Below are 26,488 nucleotides of genomic sequence, written 5' to 3' on the forward strand. Positions count from 1 at the left end.
AGCCATTATGACCTAATGTTATTTCCAATAATCGATGACGTCACTGCAGCTTGGTCAATGTCAAGGCCAGCCCAGGTAATTAAACAGGTTCCTAATCAGGTGCAGGTGTTGCCCAGTGGCAGACGGCAGAGGCGAACCACTGTGTTCAGGAGGGATGCTTGTCATTCGTTCGTGTTTATTTATTGTATTATTTTATGTATGCTGCAGAGAATAAATGATTAATCAGCTCAACGGTCATGTTTGGGACATCAGTCGTCTGAGCTTCCACCTGGCTGTCGGCAACCAGTAGTGCCTTTTAGTACTTAGGAGTTTTGGGCACTTTAATAATTATTACACATTGGACTTTCAAACTAGGAAGGGTATGGCCTGGTCAGCCTGTAATGTCATATGCATGCAGCATAAGATCTGATCATCCCAGCTTAGTAAGAGGTTCAAAGTAAAAATATCTAGGACGACCGTCGAGCCGATTCTACTCTATGGCTCCGAGACATGGACACTTTCAAAGAAAATTGAGAAACGGCTGGATGGCACTTACACCCGCCTTCTAATGAGCCACCCATCGACTTCTCTAATATACGGCAACCTTCCCCGTGTTTCTTCACTAGTCCGATCCAGAAGAACACAGTTTGCCGGCCACTGCTACAGAGCTGACAATGAGGTTATATCTTCCCTTCTTCTCTGGAGTCCTGCCCCAAAGCAGACCAGAGGTGGAAAACTGTCGTTCCCTGATGTCATCGCTAGGGACACATGCATCAGTAGGCAGGAACTGGGGATGGCAATGAAGGACCGGGAAGTCTGGCGTGGCATTGTGAAATCCATGATCTCGACCGCGGTCGCAAAAATGATGATGATTACACATTGGAGCAGACCAGGTCGCTGGGCACGTTGTTGGGGAGGTCCATGCTGGCCTTGCTGCTCTTCTTCTTGGTCAGCTTGACCTGCTGCCGAGTAGCGTCCGACCTGAGGTAGCGCTCCTTGTTGTGGATGACCTGCAGTGGAGGTGGAAAAATTTACTCAATTTCTTTTACTTAATTAAGTAAAAGTATCAATACTGCAATGTAGAAATACTCTGTTACAAGTATTAAAAAAAAGTCCCAAATTAAAAATGTACTTGAGTAAAAAAGTACAAAAGTATTGGTATCAAAATGTACTTAAAGTACCAAAAGTAGAAGATACTCTAGCTTTATGTGGAATGTCTCATTTCAAGTTTTCTCATTACAAGATTGTATAAAAATCTAGCCGATCAAAAATAGCCGATCTACAACGCATTTAGAAGTAAAAGTACTGGCAAATGGAAATACTCCAAGTAAAATACAAACACCCCAAAAGTTCACATTAAGTACATCACTTTTAGTAAATGTACTTAGTTGCTAGTATACACCGCTGATGATGTACCTGGATGTACTGGTCGGTGCTGCTGTTCTGCTGGTCGCTGCTGGAGGCCAGCGAGGCCGAGTCGGACTCGGTCAGCGACGGCTCCCCCAGCAGCTTGGGCCTCGTCGCAGTGGTGGTCTTAGGCTTCACGTGAGGCTGGTGGTGGTCCGTCGCGTGCCTCACCGGCGTAATCGCGGACGACGGGGACTGATGATGGTGATTGCTGGGGCGGCGTCCTCCCGGAGAGGACTGCGCAACATGTCGGACTGGCGACTGCTGCGCGACATGGCGCCGGGGTGTTGGCACGGGGAGAGGAGAGGCTCCTCTCGTGGCGTGAGTCGAGGGACGGGGGGCCGCCGCGGGCGCCTCCAAATCGTCCCAGTCCATCCCTCCGTCGTCCTCCTCCTCCTCGTCTTCCTCCGCCCCTTGGGCCAGTGCTGTACAATGAATCAAAAAAAGATCGAGAACTACATTCAGACACTTACTGTATGCGGTCTTCATTTCTAAATTTGAGCAAGAATGGTGCAGCTGCAGCACTATAGTTGGCTGTCCAATTTTATTTTAGTTCTCTTATGTTTTTGCTACAGGAGAAAGACTTTAAGAGAGTTTAAGTCAAGCACTTTGATGTTTAAAGCGACAGTAGTATAGGCTCCAGGTGCCACATTTTGAATGTAGTAATGTTCAGCAACTATACAGACTAAAGACAATACATAGTTTCATGGAAACAATGAGAGTCGTGTGAGAATCGTGATCTCAGTTCTTGTGGAGGAAAATCGAGATTCACATTTGAACAAGAGTCGTGCAGCACTACCTTGGGCTCCTCCATAGCGCCTCCGAGCCACGTGGCCGCCACCTTTGGCCGCCATAGACAGCTGGCTCTCCACGCGTTCGCCGATGTAGAAGCGCGCCGCGGAGGGTTGCTGCAGATCAGAGAGCGAGTGCGGGCGGTGGTGGGACTTCCCTCCGAACGATCCCCTCCTCCTCATGCCCTTGCCGTTCCCCCCCTCCTCCTCCTCCTCTTCGCTCAAGTGCGGCTGTGACGTGTGGGACGGGCGGTGAGCGTGGGGGGGCGGCGGGGGGTGCCGGGCGTAGCGTTTAGCGTTGCTGCTGCGCGGGTACAGCTCCAGGATTTCTCCGACGTGTGGCTCCTCTATAGGGGTGGGCGATATGGAAGAAATATAATATATCACAGTATCACAATACAATTTCACAATATATTTTTAGGCTGTTTTTATGTTTATTTTTCAAGTTACTTAACGGTACAATCACGGTGATTGTACCGTTAAGTTTTCGTTTTTGTAACCTTGTAGGTGATTCTTTAAAAGAATCACCTACAAGGTTACAAAAACGAAAACGAAAAAGGAGTAGGAGACCATTTAGGGTTTTAGACCAAAAATTATAAACCGTCGTCAAATATATTTGACCGTGCACCCCCTGTTACCTCCTGACCTAGCTGACGCAGCCCCCAACGATCAGTCTCGTAGTATTTGGCCGAAAAGGATAATATTTTTAACATGATTATGGCAAATTCCATAGTCCTGAGACATTGCCAAAGCATTTCCGGGGGTCCCCGGCCAAAAACGTTGAGAACCCCTGCCCTAGAGGGCGTTCGCGCACCACAAGGGGTGCACGCACCACAGTTTGGGAACCACTGAATTAAGCGATAGATATGCAATTCACATAATGTGCATTCATGGGGCACCCGCTGGCCAAGTGGTCCGGGCGCATGCCATATATAGGCTTTGGCCTGACGGCGTGTTCGAGTCCAGTTCATGACGACCTTTGCTGCGTGTCTCTCCCCATCGCTCTCCTCCTGTCTATCTTCACTTGACACTATCAATAAAGGCAGAAATGCCAAAAAACTAATCGTAAAAAATATTTTATATATATGTGTGTAGCAGAGTGGCTCAGAGCCTCTGCCTGATGGCCTCAAAAGTCTAATATCTCCCCTGGTCCACAGGGATATCCCTTTGGTCTAGTGGTGGTTAAGATGTTGGACTTTCACGTGGGAGACCCGAGTTCAAATCCCGGGCGTTACATATATACGATATCTCTGAAAAGGCATATTGTGGTGTGAAAGAAGTACTCACGTTTTTTTTACTTGGTAAAAGTGTCAATACTGCAATGTAGAAATAGTCCATTACAAAAAAGTCCCAAATTAAAAATGGACTTAAGTAAAAAGTGCAAAAGTAGCCTATTGGTATCAAAATGTACTTAAAAGTATACCAAAAGTAGAAAGTACTCTTTATGCAGAATGTCTCATTTCAAGTTTTCACATGTGCGACGCATTGTGAGCTTGTAGATATGCTATTTTCAAAAGATTGGAGACATTGGAGACATTGCATGGTCTCGACGATGATATTTCTCACCATATCGCCCGCCCCTAGGCTCCTCCACAGCCCGGTAGTGGCGAGGGATGCGTGTGGCCGAGCGCAGCAGCTTCTTGCTCCGCGCTACGTCGTGCTCATTGACGATGACGTAGCGTGTGGTGGGGGCGTGGCCTCGGCGTCCCGCGTAACTCTGTGCCGTGATGATCCCCCCGCCTCCCCCGGCGGAGGCGGCCTCGGCGGGGTGCAGCGAACGCACAGTCTTCCTGTACAGCGGGTCAGAGTGGATGTTGTCGGTGTAGCAGCGGGGCAACGGCGCCACGTGGTGGTAAGACTTTGACCTGCATGCGCCGCCGGGGCCGCCGAGAAAAGGCGGGTGCCTGTTGCCACACGGAGAGAAAGGACAACATGTCAAATATTGGGGCAGAGCCAGTGTTGATCTCGTTGACTAAAACTAAACCAGTAAGATGCCCTGAGGGCGAGAAGCGACGTGCACGCATCCGCCTGGGGGATGGCAGACGGCAGACTGCTGGGCGAGCGCTGGCGCTTTGGCATGGGGGGCGTCAGATCAACATATGGAATGAATTCTGTACTGGCCATCTATGGAGTGAGTCTTGAGTGTACAGGGTTTGATGAGGTCAGATCAACATATTGAATGAATTTTGTACTAGCCAGATATGGAGTGTGCTGCGTGTCTTGAGTGTACACTGCACCCCATGTGGTGGGGTGGAACGCGTGTGTCGAATTTGAGATAGATTGTGACATGGCGTACCTGTGCGCCATGTGCTCCAGCCTCTGCTTGTGCAGCATGGACATGGTGGGGCTCCTGGACGACCCCCCGGCACCGTTCCCCCGGCCCAGGTCCGCGCGGGACGCCGACTGGGTGATGGTGCGGATGCTGTTGCCGCGGCGAACGGGCGACTGGAAGCTGGCGGCCACAGTGCCGTTGTTGCGCCGCGCTGGGGAAGGCGTGCGGGCGGAGGAGGAGGCGTGGCTAGTGATGTCACTCTCCTGCTGCTCCGCCTTCTTGTCTGCTGCCACTGCCTCCAGAGGAGAAGCCTGCAGCCGCACTGGAAAGGTCAAAGGTCATCATGGTCACGGGGTCAGAGGGGTCGAGAGGCCACGGGAAGTTAGCCCAGCACACTGGTTCAAATGGTACAAAAAATAACCAAATGGACCCTTGCAGGTCTGTAACACTGAGAGTGTAACACATGGAACCAAATGGACCCTTACAGGTCTGTAACGCTGAGAGTGTAACACATGGAACCAAATGGACCCTTACAGGACTGTAACTCTGATCTGGTTCCATTTATACACTCTAAAGAGTTACATTAAACACTGTAGAAAGTGTAGATTATAGGATCACAAACATTAATGTTCAATTTGGACACTCTGAGTTACAAACTCACACAGACAGGATAATGTGGCCCCCTGGTGGAGGGAGACCAGACAGCGGTCAGGTCATTAAAGCAGAATGCATGGAACTGAGAGAGAGTACAGCTCAGTAGCGTTGTGGTTAGAGTGTCCACCCTGAGACTGGGAGGTCGGGGTTCGATCCCCGTCCGGGTCATACCAGAGACCCAAGGCCTCCCTGCTTGGCACTCAGCATCAAGGGTTGGATTGTGGGGTAAGTCCCTGCGACATACTAGTGCATGGGGGTGGGCAACTGGCGGCCAGGGGGCCACATGCGGCCCCCACCTTCACTTAATGTGGCCCTCAGGTTAATGTCAGAATACTGATCATAATGTTGGTTTCAGTTACAATTCCACAACATGCAAACATGACTCGCTTTAATTACTTCCGTCTAAATTAGTAGCTCATTGCTCAACACAAGTATAATTGAAGGCATTTGAAATTACATAAAAATGTTAATTTTCAGGATTCCAATTCAAAAATAGCAACAAAATAATTAAAGATTTCAATTTGAATATAGCCTATGACAGTAATATATGGCCCTAGGGAGTGAGTGTGGAAATATAGTGGCCCTCTCCATCGTCAAAGTTGCCCACCCCTGTACTAGTGTAATGTCCAGGAGGTGTACTTGTACATCAAGCTGCCTCACGCTACAGAAGCCTCATGTCTCGGCAAGGCTTACAATACAGTACAGACTACAGTAGAGTAGAGTAGAGTATACAGTAGAGTGTACTGTACAGTACAGTACAGTACAGTACAGTACAGTACAGTACAGTACAGTACAGTACCTGCAGCCATCTGCAACACCTCTCTCTTCTTCTTGTCTTCTGTCCGCTCCTGTAAGACAGCATTGAACATTTTAATGTTACAATTGTATTTCTGTTTTCCTTTTATATGCTTCGTAATTGCACAGGGCAGATATTATGACAAATAACTTCAAGGACAACTTTAGTTTTTTTCAACCAAGGTTCATGTTTTAGGTTGTTATTAGAGAAAGTAAAAGATTCGTTTTAGCTATTTTTACAAGGGGCAGGGGCATTCGGACATGAGGCTATAAATATGTAATGTTCAAAGGATCTACTGAATGTGAAGGGGGTACTACAGGGGGCTGCTATGTGTTGTAGGCTCAATATGTCCGTTTATCACCTCCCCCTTCACATTCAATAGATCCTGTTGATCTTTGGTGGCCAGATGTAATTTTCTGGGGTCTAGTAAGACCCCAGAAAATCATTAAAAAAAAACGCTATAACATTTTGTAAAAAAAATTTAGCCCCATGTTCGAATGCCCCCGCCCCCCTGTAAAAATAGCGAAAGAAAGCAGCAAATGGAAACAAATTATAATATTCATCTTTTACTTTCTCTAACAACAACCTAAAACATGAACCTTGGCTGAAAAAAACTAAGGTTGTCTTTTAAATATACAAATATATCAATGCAAAAATGATTGATTATCTCAAATTATTGTGATTAGGCGATTATGTAATAATTGAGACAGGCCTAGATGTACAGTAACATTACAGTATACCTGTGCCCACCGGCCTCCGGCCTACTTAGGAATGATGCAAGTTAGGAACCTAGTATGCAATACCTGTTGCCATAGCACCCGTTTTAACGGTCTGTCTGTGTCCCATATGGAGATCTCTGTATCTATGTCTGCCTGTGTCTGAAGTAGGGCTGCACAATTTTGCCTAAAAAAAAAAACCTCGATTTTTTTCTCTGAAACCTCGATTTCGGTTTCGATTTCGATTTTTTTCAGTAAAATAAATCCATTGTCTCAAAATATGTTTTTATTTTTTTTAAATGCAAACAAATGTGAATTTTCCTATTGGAATAAAGTCCAAACCTTAAAATGATCCCTGGCTATAAGACAAATATGCCTTAAAACATTACACTTGCCCTCTATGAATAAAAATAAATAAAAACATCAATATTGTATTTCTTTCATAAATAGAGAATCTTTCAATCAATAGGGACTGCTCCTGTCGCAGGTTGATATATGTCCATGTGTGGTCCAGCACTATGGAATGCATATGCTAATAAAAACAACTTAATACTTCCTAAGAATAATATGAGCATCAAAGCAATATTTAAATACTTTTTATTAGCATGTGCATTCCATACATTCCCTGGGGCTGGACCACACATGGACTGACATCCTCAACTTGCGACAGCAGCAGTTCCTATTGAGTGAAAGATAAACAGTGTACACTACCCAACTTTATTTTATTAAAGAAATACAAATATTTAAGGTATTTTAGTTATAGAGGGCAAGTATAGTGTTTTAAGGCATATTTGTCTGGCCAGGGATCCTTTTAAACAAAGAAAGATAAATCCCCTTTAGGATTAAACAAGTGAAAACGTTTACAATATGTCCAAATTAATTCTTAAAAAATAGCCAATTTAATGTTTAGGTGCCCACTCTTCCTGCACCCTTTTGCAATGTGAAATGCCACTGAATCTGTACAGGCCTAATCCTTTTCCATTTTTATTCTGTCTCGTCATATGGGCCATGTGAAAAATAATGATGCCACATCTCTTTTCAACTTGTGACAGCTGATGCTTGTACTGTGAAGGCAAAAGTTTCTGAACGTCTCATCCTCCATTTTTACGCGTGCTGAAAATAGCCGATCTACTAGCTCACAGCGTGTTGCGGAGGCGACACATCGTGAGCTTGCAGATCAGCAATTTTTTAGCACGCTGATGCAACAGGTCGTACGGCGAAACATAAGACGGCTTCCCCTGGGTACATGTGTTTGGTCCGACGATTCATTGATCCGATACCCCTAACCCCTAACCTAACCATAACCGCAAGCACGGGAGCAGGCGCTAGTCCGAGGTGTGGACGCATATCGAACCAATGCTCCGTCGGACCATAGTATGCCTCCCACTTCCCCTTTGTTTTTAGCCGAGGCGACGTACACAGTCAACACAGTCAGACACACATGGCTATTGGCTCCTCGATACAAAATAAACAGTGTACACTACCCAACTTTACGATAATAAGGGAAGGGACAGTAGGTCGGGACACGGTATGATATTAAAGCTTCATGTTCTGCAGCAGCACCCACTCGCCGCTTAGCTCAGACCCATAGCCCTAATGCTAGGGTAGAATTAGCATTAGGGCTATGGATCAGAGCTACTCTCGCCTATGCCTGTCCATTCTCCAGGCACTGGAACAAGCCACTCGTGCTGTCGTCTCCCACAGGGACCGACCCTCCACTATGTCGGAACTAAAACCTGTCCCCGTAAAAGGTCTGTGCATGTGAGAGACTGCAACACGAGCGTCCCAACTCCCAAGTTCCCAATCTGCTCCAGCACCTGGAAAACAAACATGCACAGCGGCGTGTGCAAAGCGCGTGTGCATCCCCTTTTTACAACTTTTACAACGCTGAGTAGTTTACTCCACATCTGAAACGGAGAAGCCGAACCATTTCCAGACGACAGACATTGTCTTGCCTATTTTAGCAACTAAATCCTCGTTCCTAATCGCTCCCCGTGGCAGACATGCTAAGGCTGCTTTCAGGTTTTCTCTCTGCGCGGCAGTGGGAGGAGGAAGTAACTACAGTAGCCCGGCAGCCTGCAGCCAGGCGAGTGCAAGAGAGATTTACCGTAAATGCCCTAATTAAAGGGAAAAACGATTTCCGATTTTCTTTTTTTGACATCGTCCAAATCCAAAAATCGCGATTTCGATTAAAATTCGATTAATCGTGCAGCCCTAGTCTGAAGAGAAAAAACTGACTGTGAAAAGTGGACTGGCTGAGTAATCAAATGGTAGGTGTGGAGTTGTACATGTGATGCTCATTCGGCCCACTGGCAGAGCCTGACCAGAGCCTTTTGTGGTGTTCCTGGACAACGGTGTATCCAACCGACTCAAGGCCCGGGCACTGCACTCTCTGTGGTGGCGTGGAACGTGTGTCAAATTTGAAGTCGGTGGGGCAAACGGTTCTCAAGTTACGTGGATTACAGACGTACGTACGTACACGTCACGCACGCACACACAGACGTGGTGCATTTATAGTAGGATGGCCCTAACCACTTGAACTAACATCCCTATTCTGGGTTAACATTTAGGGAAAATAACAGATGTACAAGCTAGGGCGGCATGGTGGCGTGCATGACTTCAAATCAATGTCACAATGTTGTTTCAAATGTTTGCCTCGATTATAGTTTCTACTACTATAAAAAATATATATTACATGAAACCTGCTCAATTATTCCATATATATAATTTCACTTTCAAAATAACTTTTGGTCATTTTTATCATGATAGATCAACTAAGTATAGAGGGTTTAACTATTGGTTTTCTCTATGCCATTAATTCGTAGTCTAATGTTTGATGCTGCAGTTTATCGGTTGTACTGATACCAGTGTTAATTTAGAAAGAAAATAAGACACCTTGATGGCGTCATAATGGCTGATTTTACACTTGGATGCATGCTGAAAATAGCCGATCTACAAGCTCTAATAGCAGATCTACTAGATCTGCTATTTTCAAATCGCAACACCGAACATAAAATGACTTGTATTTTAGTTTTACTGGACCTCTTCTCCACTAGTCCCCCCCTAACATTTTAGTCTAGTTTTAATTTGTTGACGAAATTGTCTTAGTTTTAGTCATCGTAGCTTAGTTTCTATTTTGTTATAAATGTTGTTTTCCTCAGTGAAAAGGCGTAGTCGAAGGACATTTTTTCGCCATCGTTTTTGAGTCGTTGGTGACAAAATCAACTGACCGTTTGGAGTTGCATCCTCAGCTGATTGTTGGTGAATTTCAGAGACCGTGAGATGGCTTGCAGGTAGTAGATCAGCATGCTGGAACACACACACACACACACACACACACACCAATATGAATGATTCATCACTTAACTTAAGAGCAAGTGTTTACTGTAAAGGCTTTCCGTGTTTAGAAAAGAGTGCGTGTGCGTGCATGCGCGTGTGCGCGCTCACAACAGCAGCAGTAGCCCTGGCAGCGCCACTACTGGGCTGGTGACGTAACCCATCACATTACTGAACCACAGTGGGAAGTCGTTGCGAATGGTGTCTGAGAGGATGTCGTAAATCTTCTCCTGACCACTGCAACACACACACACACAATTTACAATTTAGGGCAGACGCTCTTAATCCGGAGCGATTTACAGAAAGCAAGAATAACACACGGTAATACATCAAATACATAGAAATAGTCATCATGAATCATATCGCCACGATATCATATCGTCCTCCCAATACCGTGATATTAGTTGTAGTATTGTTGTGGACAGACAAGTTGTGGACTTAGTCCGGGAGCGGAAGGCTGATTTTTGGCTGAATGTGGTTTCGTCAGATACTGTAGGTTTTTTTTTCTCAACTGATTCTTGTAGCTTGGGGTCACCTCTTGGGGTCACCTCTTAAGAATTCATGAGGGTGCCCAGTGATATCCCTTGGGCATTTTTAGTTATTAACCTCTTAATGCCAGAAACACAAAACATCCACCCAAATGGTATTTCATGCAAGATACTTGGTCTAAATGCATCAACTTAGCTTTCTACAGTGTTTATGAATGTGGATTAAAATTAAATTGAATTTTGCGGTCAAAATCAACACCACTTTTAATGAGGGGTTTTTGTTTTACCTTGTTTTACCACAGTACTGGTATCTTTACCTAAAGGGTCCACTACAGTACTGTGATGGTCTGTATCTGTACCTAAAGGGTCCATTACAGTACTGTGACGGTCTGTATCTGTACCTAAAGGGTCCACTACAGTACTGTGACGGTCTGTATCTGTACCTAAAGGGTCCACTACAGTACTGTGACGGTCTGTATCTGTACCTAAAGGGTCCACTACAGTACTGTGACGGTCTGTATCTGTACCTAAAGGGTCCATCACAGTACTGTGATGGTCTGTATCTGTACCTAAAGGGTCCACTACAGTACTGTGACGGTCTGTATCTGTACCTAAAGGGTCCATCACAGTACTGTGATGGTCTGTATCTGTACCTAAAGGGTCCACTACAGTACTGTGATGGTCTGTATCTGTACCTAAAGGGTCCACTACAGTACTGTGATGGTCTGTATCTGTACCTAAAGGGTCCACTACAGTACTGTGACGGTCTGTATCTGTACCTAAAGGGTCCACAGTACTGTGACGGTCTGTATCTCACGATGGCAAAGACGGTGGGCAGCATACACAGGAACAGCATGAACAGAAGCATCACCAGGTAGAAATTGTTTGATCTGCAAAAAAGAAAGCAAAGCATTTGTTTCAAATAATCAGTTATAATGAGGGTCAGTTCTAGCTGAACATGCAGTGGGGCTTTTTTTTTTTGAGTAAGAGACCATTTGGACTTAGACCAAAATACTTATTATTTTAGGGGAACAGAACAGAACCATCGTTCTACAGAAGTATAAATTAAGATATAGAACTGCAAATCGTACGATATCTCTGAAACGGCATATCGTGGGGACATTGTATCGTCTCTGTGATATTTATCACGATATCGCCCACGCCTGCAGGCTGGCATTAATTTATGCTGCCATGTGTATTTGAAGTCCCCGCAGTTTGTGTCCTTGTCACGATATAACAAATACATGTAAAAGACCAGTATGAAGGTGTTGTACGTTGAAACAGCTCATACCTACAGTACTGCTGTCACAAGCAGGGCATTAGAAATGGCTTTTTAATTATCAGCAAAGTGTCGGTATCAATCTTCCTCTCCTTGAGAGAGAGAGAGAGAGAGAGAGAGAGTCTGGTATAAGCCACCACATCTGGGAGCGACTGATAAGGCCTGGAAGAGGCAGCGATAGTCGTGTTACATAAATCAGAAAAGGCTAAGGACTCTAGGGCAGGTGTGTGTGCGTGCGTGCGTGCGTGCGTGCGTGCGTGCGTGCGTGCGTGCGTGCGTGCGTGCGTGTAATTGAGCATGAACTTGAACTGTATGTGTGTAGGAAGCGGCGTAGAGAGGTGTTACATGCTATGCTGTCCCATTATCTCCTAGCCTGGCGCGGCCAGACTCATAGCGAGGGTTCACTGATGTTTCCTCCCCGCATATGAGTCTGGACTCGGGCTCATTGACAGAGTGTATGCGGAAGCTGGAGAAATCAGAAAATGACCGGGGCCAATCGGGCCAATCAGTGACTGCGTTTCAACGGCTGTCCGTACAACAGTGAAAAGCAGCCTCTGATTGGTTCATGTGTATATGGTGACGTAACATTCATGCTGCAGGACTTTCAAAACAACAATGGCTGCCCTCAACGCAACAAGTTTAAAAGTTTACACAGAAACGATAAGAACAGCAGTTATTTCAGATATAGACTCTGACATATATCCGACATATCTCGCTCACGTATAAAGTAGAAACTATTAAACAGACCTTGTTGTTTTTAGCGTGGTTGCCGTGGTATGAGGAGCGGACCAGCGCACTGTGTGGTGACGTCAGCTTTTTGTTACGCTGATTGGCTAGATGGATCTGTCTGTCAAGGCAACTACTAACGCCCACTTTTCAAGCTGCCTATGGCCGAAGTCCAGACTCATATGCGGGGAAGAATCTTCAGTGAATCTCCGCTATGAGGCTGGCCAAGCCAGGCTAATTATCTCCCTCTACAACTGGGAATAAAACATGAGTCTCTTGCCTTCCCTGTACAACTGGGAATAGAGACGAGAAAGACTACAAACCAGGGACGTCATCTGGGGCATTGGGGGATGGCGTCCCCTAGTGTTCACATTTAACCTGAGTGTTATCATAATTGTCCCCAATAATCACGTTAAACCAAGTGTAATATTGCAATTTTTGAATGACAGATGTAGTCACTACGACCACAAATGTCCCAAGAAACTAGCTAGCCTAGCCACCAAGTTTGCTAGCGCTCTGGGAAAACAGAGCAGCTGAATTCTTTGTTTTGATTAGGTTGTGAATGGTGCTGGTTTAATCCACGGCTAGAAGGCCGTTTCAACCAATCAGATTGCTTCCTCGAAACGACCTGTGGTATCATTTAGATTAGCGTTTCATTTTATGCCAACCATTAACCACTCTCAGCATCTGGTTAGGATGCCTCTCGGGCGTCTCCCTAGGGAGGTCCTCGATGCACGTCCCACTGGGAGGAGACCCCGGGGCAGAGCAAGGCGCAGTTGGAGGAATCACATCGACTCAACTGGCCATGGAACGCCTCGGGATCCCCCTGGAGGAAGTTACTAATGTTGCTCTGGAGAGGGAAGTCTGGAGCTCTCTGGTGGAGCTGTTGCCCCTGCGACCCGACTACGGATAAGCGCTTGAACTGAAGATGGACGGATGGACGGATGGATGGATGGATGGATGGATGGATGGATGGATTATAGGCCAACATTTTCCAAACTCTTTTCGCCCCCCAAACAAACAGTGAAAATAGTTGATCTCAACGTGCCGCTTGGCGACGCACTGAGAGCTTGTAGCTCAACTATGTTTGCTATTTTAGAAATGGGGCTATGGTAATTATTTTTTGCCACCCCCATATTTCTTTCTGAAAGTGTAAAACAGATTATGGCTGTGTCCACTCCACACAGTGACCAACAGGTCAGCAACTTGAACCTTTGATCATATTATAGTATTGATTATACTACAGTAGTAGTAGTGGAAACATTGAGTCTTTTTCTGGTATAATGTATGTGTGCGGGCGTGTGTGTGCGTGTGCGTGCGTGTGCGTGCATGTGCAGAGTCATACTGACACACCTGGAGGCTCGGAACACCTGCTGGTGCGGGACGTTACAGGTGAGCACCGCCCAGCTCCTCAGATACATCAGACCAATCAGCTTCAAGACGTTGAAGGCAGGGAGGCAGGGAGAGAAGAACGCCCCCATCCTAACAACAGTACAGATACAGATATAACATGATGCTTCAACACGCCCTAATCCTACAACAGTACAGATATAACATGATGCTTCAACACATCCTAATCCTACAACAGTACAGATATAACATGATGCTTCAACACGCCCTAATCCTACAACAGTACAGATACAGATATAACATGATGCTTCAACACGCCCTAATCCTACAACAGTACAGATATAACATGATGCTTCAACACGCCCTAATCCTACAACAGTACAGATATAACATGATGCTTCAACACGCCCTAATCCTACAACAGTACAGATATAACATGATGCTTCAACACGCCCTAATCCTACAACAGTACAGATACAGATATAACATGATGCTTCAACACGCCCTAATCCTACAACAGTACAGATACAGATATAACATGATGCTTCAACACGCCCTAATCCTACAACAGTACAGATACAGATACCGGTATAACATGATGCTTCAACACACCCTAATCCTACAACAGTACAGATACAGATATAACATGATGCTTCAACACATCCTAATCCTACAACAGTACAGATATAACATGATGCTTCAACATGCCCTAATCCTACAACAGTACAGATATAACATGATGCTTCAACACATCCTAATCCTACAACAGTACAGATATAACATGATGCTTCAACACGCCCTAATCCTACAACAGTACAGATATAACATGATGCTTCAACACATCCTAATCCTACAACAGTACAGATATAACATGATGCTTCAACACGCCCTAATCCTACAACAGTACAGATACAGATATAACATGATGCTTCAACATGCCCTAATCCTACAACAGTACAGATATAACATGATGCTTCAACACGCCCTAATCCTACAACAGTACAGATATAACATGATGCTTCAACACGCCCTAATCCTACAACAGTACAGATATAACATGATGCTTCAACACGCCCTAATCATACAACAGTACAGATACAGATATAACATGATGCTTCAACACGCCCTAATCCTACAACAGTACAGATACAGATATAACATGATGCTTCAACACGCCCTAATCCTACAACAGTACAGATACAGTTATAACATGATGCTTCAACACGCCCTAATCCTACAACAGTACAGATACAGATACCGGTATAACATGATGCTTCAACACGCCCTAATCCTACAACAGTACAGATACAGATACCGGTATAACATGATGCTTCAACACGCCCTAATCCTACAACAGTACAGATACAGATACCGGTATAACATGATGCTTCAACACGCCCTAATCCTACAACAGTACAGATACAGATATAACATGATGCTTCAACACGCCCTAATCCTACAACAGTACAGATACAGATATAACATGATGCTTCAACACATCCTAATCCTACAACAGTACAGATACAGATACCGGTATAACATGATGCTTCAACACGCCCTAATCCTACAACAGTACAGATACAGATACCGGTATAACATGATGCTTCAACACGCCCTAATCCTACAACAGTACAGATACAGATACCGGTATAACATGATGCTTCAACACGCCCTAATCCTACAACAGTACAGATACAGATATAACATGATGCTTCAACACGCCCTAATCCTACAACAGTACAGATACAGATATAACATGATGCTTCAACATGCCCTAATCCTACTACAGTACAGATACAGATATAACATGATGCTTCAACACGCCCTAATCCTACAACAGTACAGATACAGATACCGGTATAACATGATGCTTCAACACGCCCTAATCCTACAACAGTACAGATATAACATGATGCTTCAACATGCCCTAATCCTACAACAGTACAGATACAGATATAATGAGGGAACACCTTAAAGGCAGGGGGAGAACAGCGCCCCCATCCTACAGTCAGCAGCACAGATAATGTAGCGCTTTTATCCAAGGCGCTTTAGATTGTGCATTACATTCTCACTCTCACACACACACACACACGCACACGCACACACACACACACACACACACTTAGGGGAGCAATTAGGGGTTCAGCGTCTTGCTCAAGGACACTTCGACACCAACTCTGGGGGAGCCCGGGATTGATCCGGGAACCTCACAGTTCCCATTCGGTCACTCTACCCCTGAGCCACTCTCCTCCCAATGAGAGAACGAGGCAGATTTACACCTCTTCTTTAATGGACCTCTGATTTTCTATTGCACACACATCCAGTACTTCACTATGTACCTCGACCCCCCCTCCATGGGGTCAGCCGTCCATCCACGTAGAAAAAACATTACATCATGAGGATCTCTCGGTTTCGCGTCATTATCTTTTTCAAAGGGAGACGTTTCTGTAATGGAGCAAGGATATATATATATATACGGTCCAGCCAAGCCAGGCGGGGGTAATGGAGGTGCGCGGAATGACCAAAGTCTTTCGGTCAGGGTCACACAGGTGTAATGGAGGGTGCATATTGCGCTGACCAGAGTCTTTTCATCAGGTCAGCACAGGTACTGATCATGGACTACTTGGCTTATCAGGTCTGCATATAGACCAGTGGGAAAAAAGAGAGGTCATGTCATGTAATTATTATATTGTTTTCAATGCTGTAAATAATCTCAGGGAATATTTAGTGGCTCTTTTAGACTCTAAAAGAGCCACTAAATATTCCCTGAGATTATTTGAAAAAAATAACCTTTTTTTTAATACAGCAAAAAATAAAAAAATATTGCTCTGGCTCTTCCTCACTTTTCTGTCATCACTTTTTATCCTCACATTCCAATCTAATCATCGCTATGGGCTACACACATTGCTCAGCCAATCAAATCATCGCCATGGGCTACACATTGCTCAGCCACACAAACACACAAAGCTGGGCATAATTGTTGCACCTCATATACATTACTCTTCTGTTCAAATACAATTATTCATATTTTAATTTTACAATGCTGTTGCATCCCTAATTAAATGTGCTTCTGTACAAATCAAAATATTATTTCATTTTACTCACCAGATCATTCCTTGGTTATATATCAGGTGCAAAACATTTTCAGCTATTTTGAATTCTCCATATTCAGGCTGAGAGAACAGAGGAGGAAAAACTTTGTCTAAGATATATGCATACTTTACTTGTGTTAACCATTCAAACTGTAGACCTATTTAAAGCATTTTGTAATTGAAAATAAGATATAGTTATAAGCTGTATTTCAGTGAAGACGACACTTTTGTTGATTGTACGTTTTTGTCAAAACGTAATTAGCTTGCTAATGAGCCATCAGTGTTGTGTGTAATTTTGTGCACTGTAATTACAGTAATCTTTGGAGCAGCTTTAGACTGTCTTTCCCACTGACATTTGAATGTAATTACAATGACAATTTTCATCCCATATTGTCCAACGGCGGTCACTTTAGTTTCTGCTATAAAACTAGACTAAAATGTCAGGGAGGGACTAGTGGAGAAGAGATGGAGTAGAACTAAAAGACAAGTCATTTTATGTTTGGTTCAGTGCGACTGTGTGCGTTGTGATCTTGTAGAATGTAGATTGACTATTTTCAACACGCAACCATAAAATCAGGCATTACGACGCTATCAAGGCCCTCCAAAATATTTGTTTTATTTATATTTGTGCACAAAAAGTCAACTGTAGATTTAAGCGTTATTCATAGTCTGGATTTTCGGTGGTGAGGTGACCACCGAACTACAACATGACGTCACAAACCGCGGTGAAGAGCAAACCACCGCCACCGCTCCAGCCCTTCTCTCTGTTTTTACTCACCGCTCAACGTTATTTCAGCTCCGGTGGTCAGCTCACCACCGAAAACCCAGACTATGAATGAGCCTTTAGTCGACTAAAATATTATATTTAGTCGACTAAAACTTAAACATTTCAGATTTTGTATTTATTTAACCAGTAAAAACATTGAGGACAAATCTCTTTTTCAAGTGGGAACTGGCCAAGAGGCAGAAATAAAAAAATACGCATTCAATGCTATACATCAGGACAAAATATACATTCTATATGTTGACTAAAATATCACTAAAACTAAATCAAAATTTGCAGTCAAAATCAACACTGCACCTTTGGGCTTCCCACCCATGAACATGGCCAATCGGCAATTTGTCAATATATTTAGTCTTACTTTTAGTCATCATATGTGACGAAATTTGACTGAGGGACTGCCATTGGATTTTTGAATGTTCGTTTTGTCGTGTCATATGAAAGCAGGGAATCATAGCTTCAAATGGAGAACTGGTTGTTCAGTTTGACCCAGCAGTTTTGGACATATGGCTTATAGAGTAATGTCTTGCAGGAAACCGAGTTGAGAAAACAGGCTTGAAAAGTTCACTTCTGTGGTCTCTAACATTACACCTAGCTACGTGTTTAAACATTTATTTCATATTTACATGTCAATTTCAGCTCTGACACTTATTTCAGATATGCTCTAGTATGTGACTATGTGAAGAGTCTGCCTGTGCAGGAAAAAAAAGTTTTCTTCTCTGGTGAAAAGCTGGAGTTTGCGCGATGGCATGCTCTCAGTCAAATCTGGTCACATATAGCTTAGTTTTCATGTAGTTTTCGTCAGTGAAAAAAGATAGTTTTTCGTCATAACATTGGATGACGAAATCAACATTGTCAAGGACCCCCTCAAATTAATATGCATTTGGCTCATCATGTGCCACCCTGCTCCAGATTGAATCTATCATGTGCCACCTTGCCCCAGATTGAATCTACTTCAACTAATCTGGGACTGGGCACCCCTGGAACTCCTTAAAGGACCCGTGGGGGTCACCAGACCAGACCCCCCACTTTGAGAACCCACTGATATTATTATATGGCAGGGGTTCTCAACGTTTTTGGCTGGGGACCCACGGAAATGTTTTGCGACCCACGCCCCGACCCGCCCCCCCCTCCCCACCCCAATACAAACTGACTGCAAAAATAACCTTAATAATAGAGAAAATATATCATAAATTAATACTATAACCAGATATAATCATTAAGGAAATGTATGCATGTACTATGTGTACTATATGTAAACTCTTCATTTCCAGCCATTCAGTTGCCATTCAAATAATTTGGGGACCCCCCAAAATAATTTGGTGACCCCCCCGAGGGGTTGCGACCCACGGGTTGAGAACCCCTGTTCTATGGTACGTACAAACTTGCTCTCTAGATCCCAGCAGCAGCAGTCACTCAGGTAGCGAACCACCAGACCTCTGATGAAGTCGATCAACAGGATGCTGGCCACGGTGAAGATCATGTCGATGATGGACAGCTTCAGCATCTCCTATAGGAAACACACAGTGGAAACGTATGAATGAACAGTGGTTCTGAAACAATTCATGCCAACGACCATATGCGGACCCCCGTCTGAAAACAACAGAAAAAATGAAATGGAACCCGAAATGCGTGCCGACCTGTCCTACATAATAGGTCTCCCAGCAGGGGTCCTACCTGTCCTACATAGGTCTCCCAGCAGTGGTCCTACCTGTCCTACATAGGTCTCCCAGCAGGGGTCCTGCTTTGGTTTGGTCTTCTCAAAGAGGCCCACGGTGTGGTTCGACACGGCCACCGCGGACACGGCCACCGCCGTGGCACTCTTGGTGCTGACGCTGAAGTTGTTGATGTCCATCACCATTGCGATGGTCGCCAGGGTGCTGTTCCGCTCGGAGACGGAGACGTCCGAGACCAGCGTGGACAGACCACCGTCATCCTCGGGCTGGGAGATGGTGGCCAGGAAGGAGCTGGAAGGTTCTGACCAGTTGGACCCGGGACCCACCTGCAGCTGCTGGAGACACCATACGTCCATACGATGCGCTGTTAATGTCGTTGACTAGAAAACTACGAGGAAAATTGTCCCTCGACGATAACTGACGGAAATTAAACAAAAACGAAGCTACGATGACTAAAACTAAGACTAAATATATTGACGATTTTGTCGGCAAATAAAAACTAGACTAAAATGTTAGGGCGGGACTAGGTGAGAAGAGATCCAGTACAACTAAAAGACAAGTCATTTTATGCTTGGTTGTCACTCTCCGAAAATAGCCGATGTGCATGGGTAGATTGGCTATGTTCCGCACACAGCTGTATAAATCAGGCATTTCAATGCCATCAAGGGCCCGCCAAAATATATTTTAGCCGACTAAATCAACTGTAGATTTTGTCCAGTAAAATCGTATCGTCAGTAAACTAAAGCTAGACTAAAACTAAAACTTTTCAAATGACTAAAATATAACTAAAACTAAATTAAAATGTATTGCCAAAATCTACACTGATATGATGCTGCTGTATGGTCAGCAGATGGTCTATACTCTATTTTTTATTTTGTTTAAAGAACACTTATTATAAATTGCTGCATCATAAAACAGATTTGTAGTTATCTTACGACCGTTTCAGGAACCTCATATGTCTCTGGATGATAAAATAATGAGATTGAATGCATAATGAGTACAAAGTTATAATAGCTCTTTTAATGGACGACTGTAAAAATGAATGATACTGTAGGCTATTGTGTGAGAAGCTACACGGTGCCGGAAAAGTGCTTCTCCTTGTTCAAGCGAAAAAGCTAGTGATAGAGTGTTAATTGTGTGACTAAAGTTTGACTGTTTTTTTTAACCGACGAACTCTACAAAATCTAACCTTTGATGACTAAAACTATGAGTAAATACTGTATATTGAAAATTTCGACAACAAATAAAAACTAGACTAACATATTAGGGAGGGACTAGTTAGTTGTTGTGCTCGGGTGTTGCGTCCGAAAATAGCCAACCTACAAGTTCACATTGTGAGCTTGTAGATCGGCTATTTTCAGAATGCAACTGCAACGGCCAAGTGTAAAATCAGGCATTTTTGTCGACAAAATCAACTACACATTTAGTCGACTAAAATCTTTTTTATTTGGCCACCAAAATCTAGACTAAAACTAAACTTTCCAGATATGACTAAAACGAAATGGAATATTATTCAAAAGACTATGACTAAATCTAAGACAAAATATGATGTCAAAACATTGAACACTGGGGTAATACTGCGGTGTGTGAATGCCTGTACTCATATAAGACTGGCTCATACGTGTGTGAATGTGTGGAAAGGAAGACACTGGAGCATCACAGACAGTCCAAGCCCTTTTTAATTCACAGGGTGCAGGAAAATATGACAACGTTTCCGTCACAACCTTGTGTGTGTGTGTGTGTGTGTGTGTGTGTGTGTGTGTGTGTGTGTGTGTGTGTGTGTGTGTGTGTGTGTGTGTGTGTGTGTGTGTGTGTGTGTGTGTGTGTGTGTGTGTGTGTGTGTGTGTGTGTGTGTGTGTGTGTGTGTGTGTGTGTGTGTGTGTGTGTGTGTGTGTGTTGGCTCATACGTGTGTATGGTACTCACAGCTGATTGGCTCATACGTGTGTGTGAATGTGTGTACTGACTTCACGGCTGATTGGCTCATACGTGTGTGAATGTGTGTATGGTACTCACAGCTGATTGGCTCATATGTGTGTGAATGTGTGTACTGACTTCACGGCTGATTGGCTCATACGTGTGTGAATGTGTGTACTGACTTCACGGCTGATTGGCTCATACGTGTGTGAATGTGTGTATGGTACTCACAGCTGATTGGCTCATATGTGTGTGAATGTGTGTACTGACTTCACGGCTGATTGGCTCATACGTGTGTGAATGTGTGTACTGACTTCACGGCTGATTGGCTCATACGTGTGTGAATGTCTGTACGGTACTCACGGCTGATTGGCTCATACGTGTGTGAATGTCTGTACGGTACTCACGGCTGATAGGCTCATGGTGTTGACCTTGTCGAGCAGAGCGATGATGAGGCTGTAGAGGTTACCGAGGTAGAGGACCAGCACCCTGCAGTGAGGAAACAGTCATGTTACTGTTGTTTCACTGGAAACAGCAGCAGTTTAATGTTCCTGTTGTTTCACTGGAAACAGCAGCAGTTTAATGTTCCTGTTGTTTCACTGGAAACAGCAGCAGTTTAATGTTCCTGTTGTTTCACTGGAAACAGCAGCAGTTACTGTTAATGTTACTGTTGTTTCACTGGAAACAGCAGCAGTTTAATGTTACTGTTGTTTCACTGGAAACAGCAGCAGTTACTGTTAATGTTACTGTTGTTTCACTGGAAACAGCAGCAGTTTAATGTTCCTGTTGTTTCACTGGAAACAGCAGCAGTTACTGTTAATGTTACTGTTGTTTCACTGGAAACAGCAGCAGTTTAATGTTACTGTTGTTTCACTGGAAACAGCAGCAGTTTAATGTTCCTGTTGTTTCACTGGAAACAGCAGCAGTTACTGTTAATGTTACTGTTGTTTCGTTGGAAACAGCAGCAGTTTAAGTTCCTGTTGTTTCACTGGAAACAGCAGCAGTTACTGTTAATGTTACTGTTGTTTCACTGGAAACAGCAGCAGTTTAATGTTACTGTTGTTTCACTGGAAACAGCAGCAGGTTAATGTTACTGTTTTTTCACTGGAAACAGCAGCAGTTTAATGTTACTGTTGTTAAAACAGCGGGGCTGCAGGGATTAAATAATCGTGCTCCAGATCTCCCTGCCTAGTTTTCACTAACCTTTGAAGAGCGTACTGCACCGACATGATCGTCATGATCCGCTTTAAAATGGTGTAATTGCTTGTCGTAGTGTTGAAAAATATTCGAAAGTGACGATCACAACAACAGAGCGGAGAAGGAATGCGCCCGCTGCGCGCCACCGCCGCCATTGCAATGCATTGGGCCTCAATTTCCCAGAAGCCTTTGCATGCCAGGGCGACGTTTGATTTTGTGATGACGTCATCAAAACGCGCCACCTACCCCACTCTGTCCGATGGAAAGTCTTAAAACGTATTAAAAACGCGAATTAAACAATGAGAGAGAAGCTGTTCTACAGTCAATTAACTTGTGTAACTCGTGTTAGGGAGGGGAAGAGTTAAATGTCACTGTTGTAAAACAGCAGCACCAGTAATATACTGATCCATTCATCCATCCATCTTCAACCGCTTATCCGTAGTCGGGTCGCGGGGGCAACAGCTCCACCAGAGCGCTCTAGATTTCCCTCTCCAGAGTATCAGTAACTTCTTCCTGAGGGATCCCGAGGCGTTCCAAGGCCAGTGAGTCGATGTAATCCCTCCATCTCATCCTTGGTCTTCCCCGGGGTCTCCTCCCAGCAGTGGGATGTGCCTCGAGGACCTCCCTAGGGAGATGCCCGAAAGGCATCCTAACCAGATGCCCGAACCACCTAAGCTGGCTCTTTTCTAGGCGAAGAAGCAGCGACTCTACTCAGAGTTGGGTCATGACCCAAAAACAAATACAGAATATAAGCTCTGATGTCCAAATTGCCAATGCCGTTTTCCCTGGTTTTACACTAAAAGGTTTCCCTGGTTTTACACTAGAAGGTTTCCCTGGTTTTACACTAGAAGGTTTCCCTGGTTTTACACTAGAAGGTTTCCCTGGTTTTACACTAGAAGGTTTCCCTGGTTTTACACTAGAAGGTTTCCCTGGTTTTACACTAGAAGGTTTCCCTGGTTTTACACTGGAAGGTTTCCCTGGTTTTACACTAGAAGGTTTCCCTGGTTTTACACTGGAAGGTTTCCCTGGTTTTACACTGGAAGGTTTCCCTGGTTTTACACTAGAAGGTTTCCCTGGTTTTACACTAGAAGGTTTCCCTGGTTTTACACTAGAAGGTTTCCCTGGTTTTACACTAGAAGGTTTCCCTGGTTTTACACTAGAAGGTTTCCCTGGTTTTACACTAGAAGGTTTCCCTGGTTTTACACTAGAAGGTTTCCTTGGTTTTACACTAGAAGGTTTCCCTGGTTTTACACTAGAAGGTTTCCCTGTTTACACTAGAAGGTTTCCCTGGTTTTACACTAGAAGTTTTCCCTGGTTTTACACTGGAAGGCGCTCTTGGCTAACCTTTGTGTTGAGCACGGTCTGCTCCAATTCTACAGCATGTTGTTTTCACATGCGCCTTGCCTCTCTCCTAGAGAGGGCTCTTCCTGGTCGGCCATTAAGGGATTTTCAATGAGGAATAACAAAGGAAGGTCATTTGAGTCTTGTTTCTTTTTATTTCATTTTATTTCATGGACACCCAGTGAAAGAAACGGTAATCATTATCTTATGACGAGGTGGTACATATCGTTAAGGGGTGGTACATACCTGGCCAGTTGCCAGCGTAGCGCGGTTCTGGGGTGGTGCATCTCCAGCTGGGCCACCAGCTCGAAAGCAGACGGGGCGATCATGGTGATCAGGGACACGACTACGCTGACCTGGGGAAGAAGTGACCCGGTGTTGATTTTTTTACAAGCACATTTTGATTTTATTTTTAGTCATATTCTTTTGAAAAATTCCAAAATCCATTTTAGTCATGTTTTAGACCTGATCTGAAAGGTTTTAGTGTTAGTCTAGTGCATTGATGGAGTTGTAATGGCTGATTTTATACTTGGTTGCTTGCATAGAGTAATAAATAATAGAGATGTCACCGTATGTCTCCTCCCATCCACTTGCATGGTGTTGCTCACCCAGCGCATGCATGGCCATTTCACTATACTTCTTCCGGGTTGGAACAGAGTGCATTCTGGGTTGGAATTGGGCCATAAGTGGACGTGCAGTGCCGAAAACATGAGCGAGTATATCGGGCGTGTGTGCGTGCATGTGTGCGTATGCGAGCGAGCGAGCGAGTCATGAAGGAGCGCCACCGCTGTTGTTGTGTATTGTCTCGCGGGCGTTCATGTATGGCCCAGGCTGTAATACCACTTTCGGCCCACCGTGTCCTTTCCGCTTCAGTGTTTCCTCTCGGTGACGTCTCTATTTATTTATAATAACTCTATGGCTGCATGCTGAGAATAGCAGCTCTACTAAATGCAGGCTTTCATACCAAAATACATATATGTTACAGTTACAGTATGATTAAAAATAATAAGTCAGATTGAGTTCACCTCTCACGCTCCGATCCAAAAAAAGAAATGGCATCTGTCTCGGCGGTAGCGAGACTAGAGGGGACGATGATGTACCATTATGTCCCTGTCGGTACATAACTGGGACGACTGAAGGTGACTTAGCAACTCTTGGCATGGTGACTCGCTTTAGCTCGCTCGCTCTGACTGGGTTTCCCAATCGTACTGTGACATATTTTACATCCATTTTGGATTTGGTTTGGACAAAATAAATAATCATGGTGTTAGAGTCCATATTATTTTTAGTATTTCAAAGTGTCCATGGGCTCCATGATGTCATGGACACTGGGCTCGCTTCCTTCCTGGACTACAATTCCCATAATGCTTTGGTCCACTGCTCCTCCTTGTGGATAGGGGGAGGGCTGTCTTACTGAGACAACATGTAGTCCAGGAAATAAGTGAGCCCAGTGTCCATGACATCATGGAGCCCATGGACACATTACCCACATAAAACCCCCAGGGGAGTGTTTCTTGTCTCCCAAACATCATTAAAATAAGATCTGCTTGCAAAAGGGGTGAAGTGGCCCTTTAAGCAATATTTAAACTGGACAAATAAAGTAGAACAAATAAATAACCAATTTGTGGCGGTTCTGGACAACCGTGTATCCGACCGACTCAAGGCAGGGCACTGCACTCCCTGTGGTGGTGTGGAACACTGCCCCCCTGTGGTGGTGTGGAACACTGGGGTGAATGGTTCTCGAGTTACATGGATTACAGACGTACGTACATACACACGTACAGAGATGTGGTGCATTTATTGTACGATAGAACAGACTCTAAATGAAGTGTTTAGAAATTAGTTACCCCAGATGACACGGTATATCTGCCAAAAAAAACAGAGTTATATAATAATGAATACAGAGAAAGGATACATTATGACGGGCCGTATAGCCCGGCAGGGGCGACATTTGGCTTATAAACTATACAGCACAGTCTCTTTGGGAAGTGTATCGTATCTACATTATCGTCTGTCACTGACAGATGGAGGCAAATCAAACGGGGGCAATTTACAGTCTGCTTCCACCGCGCACTCTCTCTCTCTCTCTCTCTCTCTCTCTCTCTTTCATCCGTTCCTCATAATGGTATCGCGTACGTGACCTAATCCAGTGGTTCCCAAAGTGGGCCTAACGGGTCCATTTGGTTCCATTTGTACGCTCTCAGAGTTAAATTAACATTGATTTTACAATTATAAATTGGGGGTCCCAGAGATAGAAATGCTATTAAATGGGGGTCCGTAGACTAATGCATGTCAAACTGAGGGTCCTTGAAATTAAACGGGTTGAAAATCACTGCTAGAGACATAAAAAATCTTCTTTTATGGTGGTCCCTGGCATATATTTTCAAATGGGGGTCCGTGGACTGATTAGTGTCAATTTGGGGGTCCTCGACATGAAAAAGGAATGAACGATGACCATGTCCACCTGCACTCTGTAGTACATGGCTCATAACGTATACCTCGTTCTTCACTCTGTAGTACATGGCTCATAACGTATACCTCGTTCTTCACTCTGTAGTACATGGCTCATAACGTATATACCTCGTTCTTCACTCTGTAGTACATGGCTCATAACGTATATACCTCGTTCTTCACTCTGTAGTACATGGCTCATAACGTATATACCTCGTTCTTCACTCTGTAGTACATGGCT

At 44.3% G+C, this 26,488-nt stretch overlaps 1 protein-coding gene across 1 annotated transcript in view; it reads right to left on the bottom strand.

Annotated features, from left to right (window-relative positions):
- Positions 1–851: 851 nt before the first annotated feature.
- tmc3 (transmembrane channel like 3) overlaps positions 852–26,488 on the bottom strand; it is a gene marked incomplete at both ends in the record, with an annotated part of 55,963 nt that continues 30,326 nt past the window's right edge. Inside the window, 15 exons of the mRNA XM_079496382.1 lie at positions 852–989; positions 1,396–1,811; positions 2,186–2,519; positions 3,772–3,967; positions 4,474–4,771; positions 5,903–5,951; positions 9,846–9,924; positions 10,063–10,188; positions 11,219–11,329; positions 13,798–13,926; positions 16,900–16,967; positions 19,049–19,177; positions 19,379–19,669; positions 21,666–21,747; positions 24,043–24,152. Of these exons, the coding sequence (XP_079352508.1) occupies positions 852–989; positions 1,396–1,811; positions 2,186–2,519; positions 3,772–3,967; positions 4,474–4,771; positions 5,903–5,951; positions 9,846–9,924; positions 10,063–10,188; positions 11,219–11,329; positions 13,798–13,926; positions 16,900–16,967; positions 19,049–19,177; positions 19,379–19,669; positions 21,666–21,747; positions 24,043–24,152 (2,556 nt within the window). The remainder of the gene's footprint in view (positions 990–1,395; positions 1,812–2,185; positions 2,520–3,771; positions 3,968–4,473; positions 4,772–5,902; positions 5,952–9,845; positions 9,925–10,062; positions 10,189–11,218; positions 11,330–13,797; positions 13,927–16,899; positions 16,968–19,048; positions 19,178–19,378; positions 19,670–21,665; positions 21,748–24,042; positions 24,153–26,488) is intronic.

Source organism: Electrona antarctica, assembly GCF_951216825.1.
Source record: "Electrona antarctica genome assembly, chromosome: 3".
Classification (NCBI taxonomy): domain Eukaryota; kingdom Metazoa; phylum Chordata; class Actinopteri; order Myctophiformes; family Myctophidae; genus Electrona; species Electrona antarctica.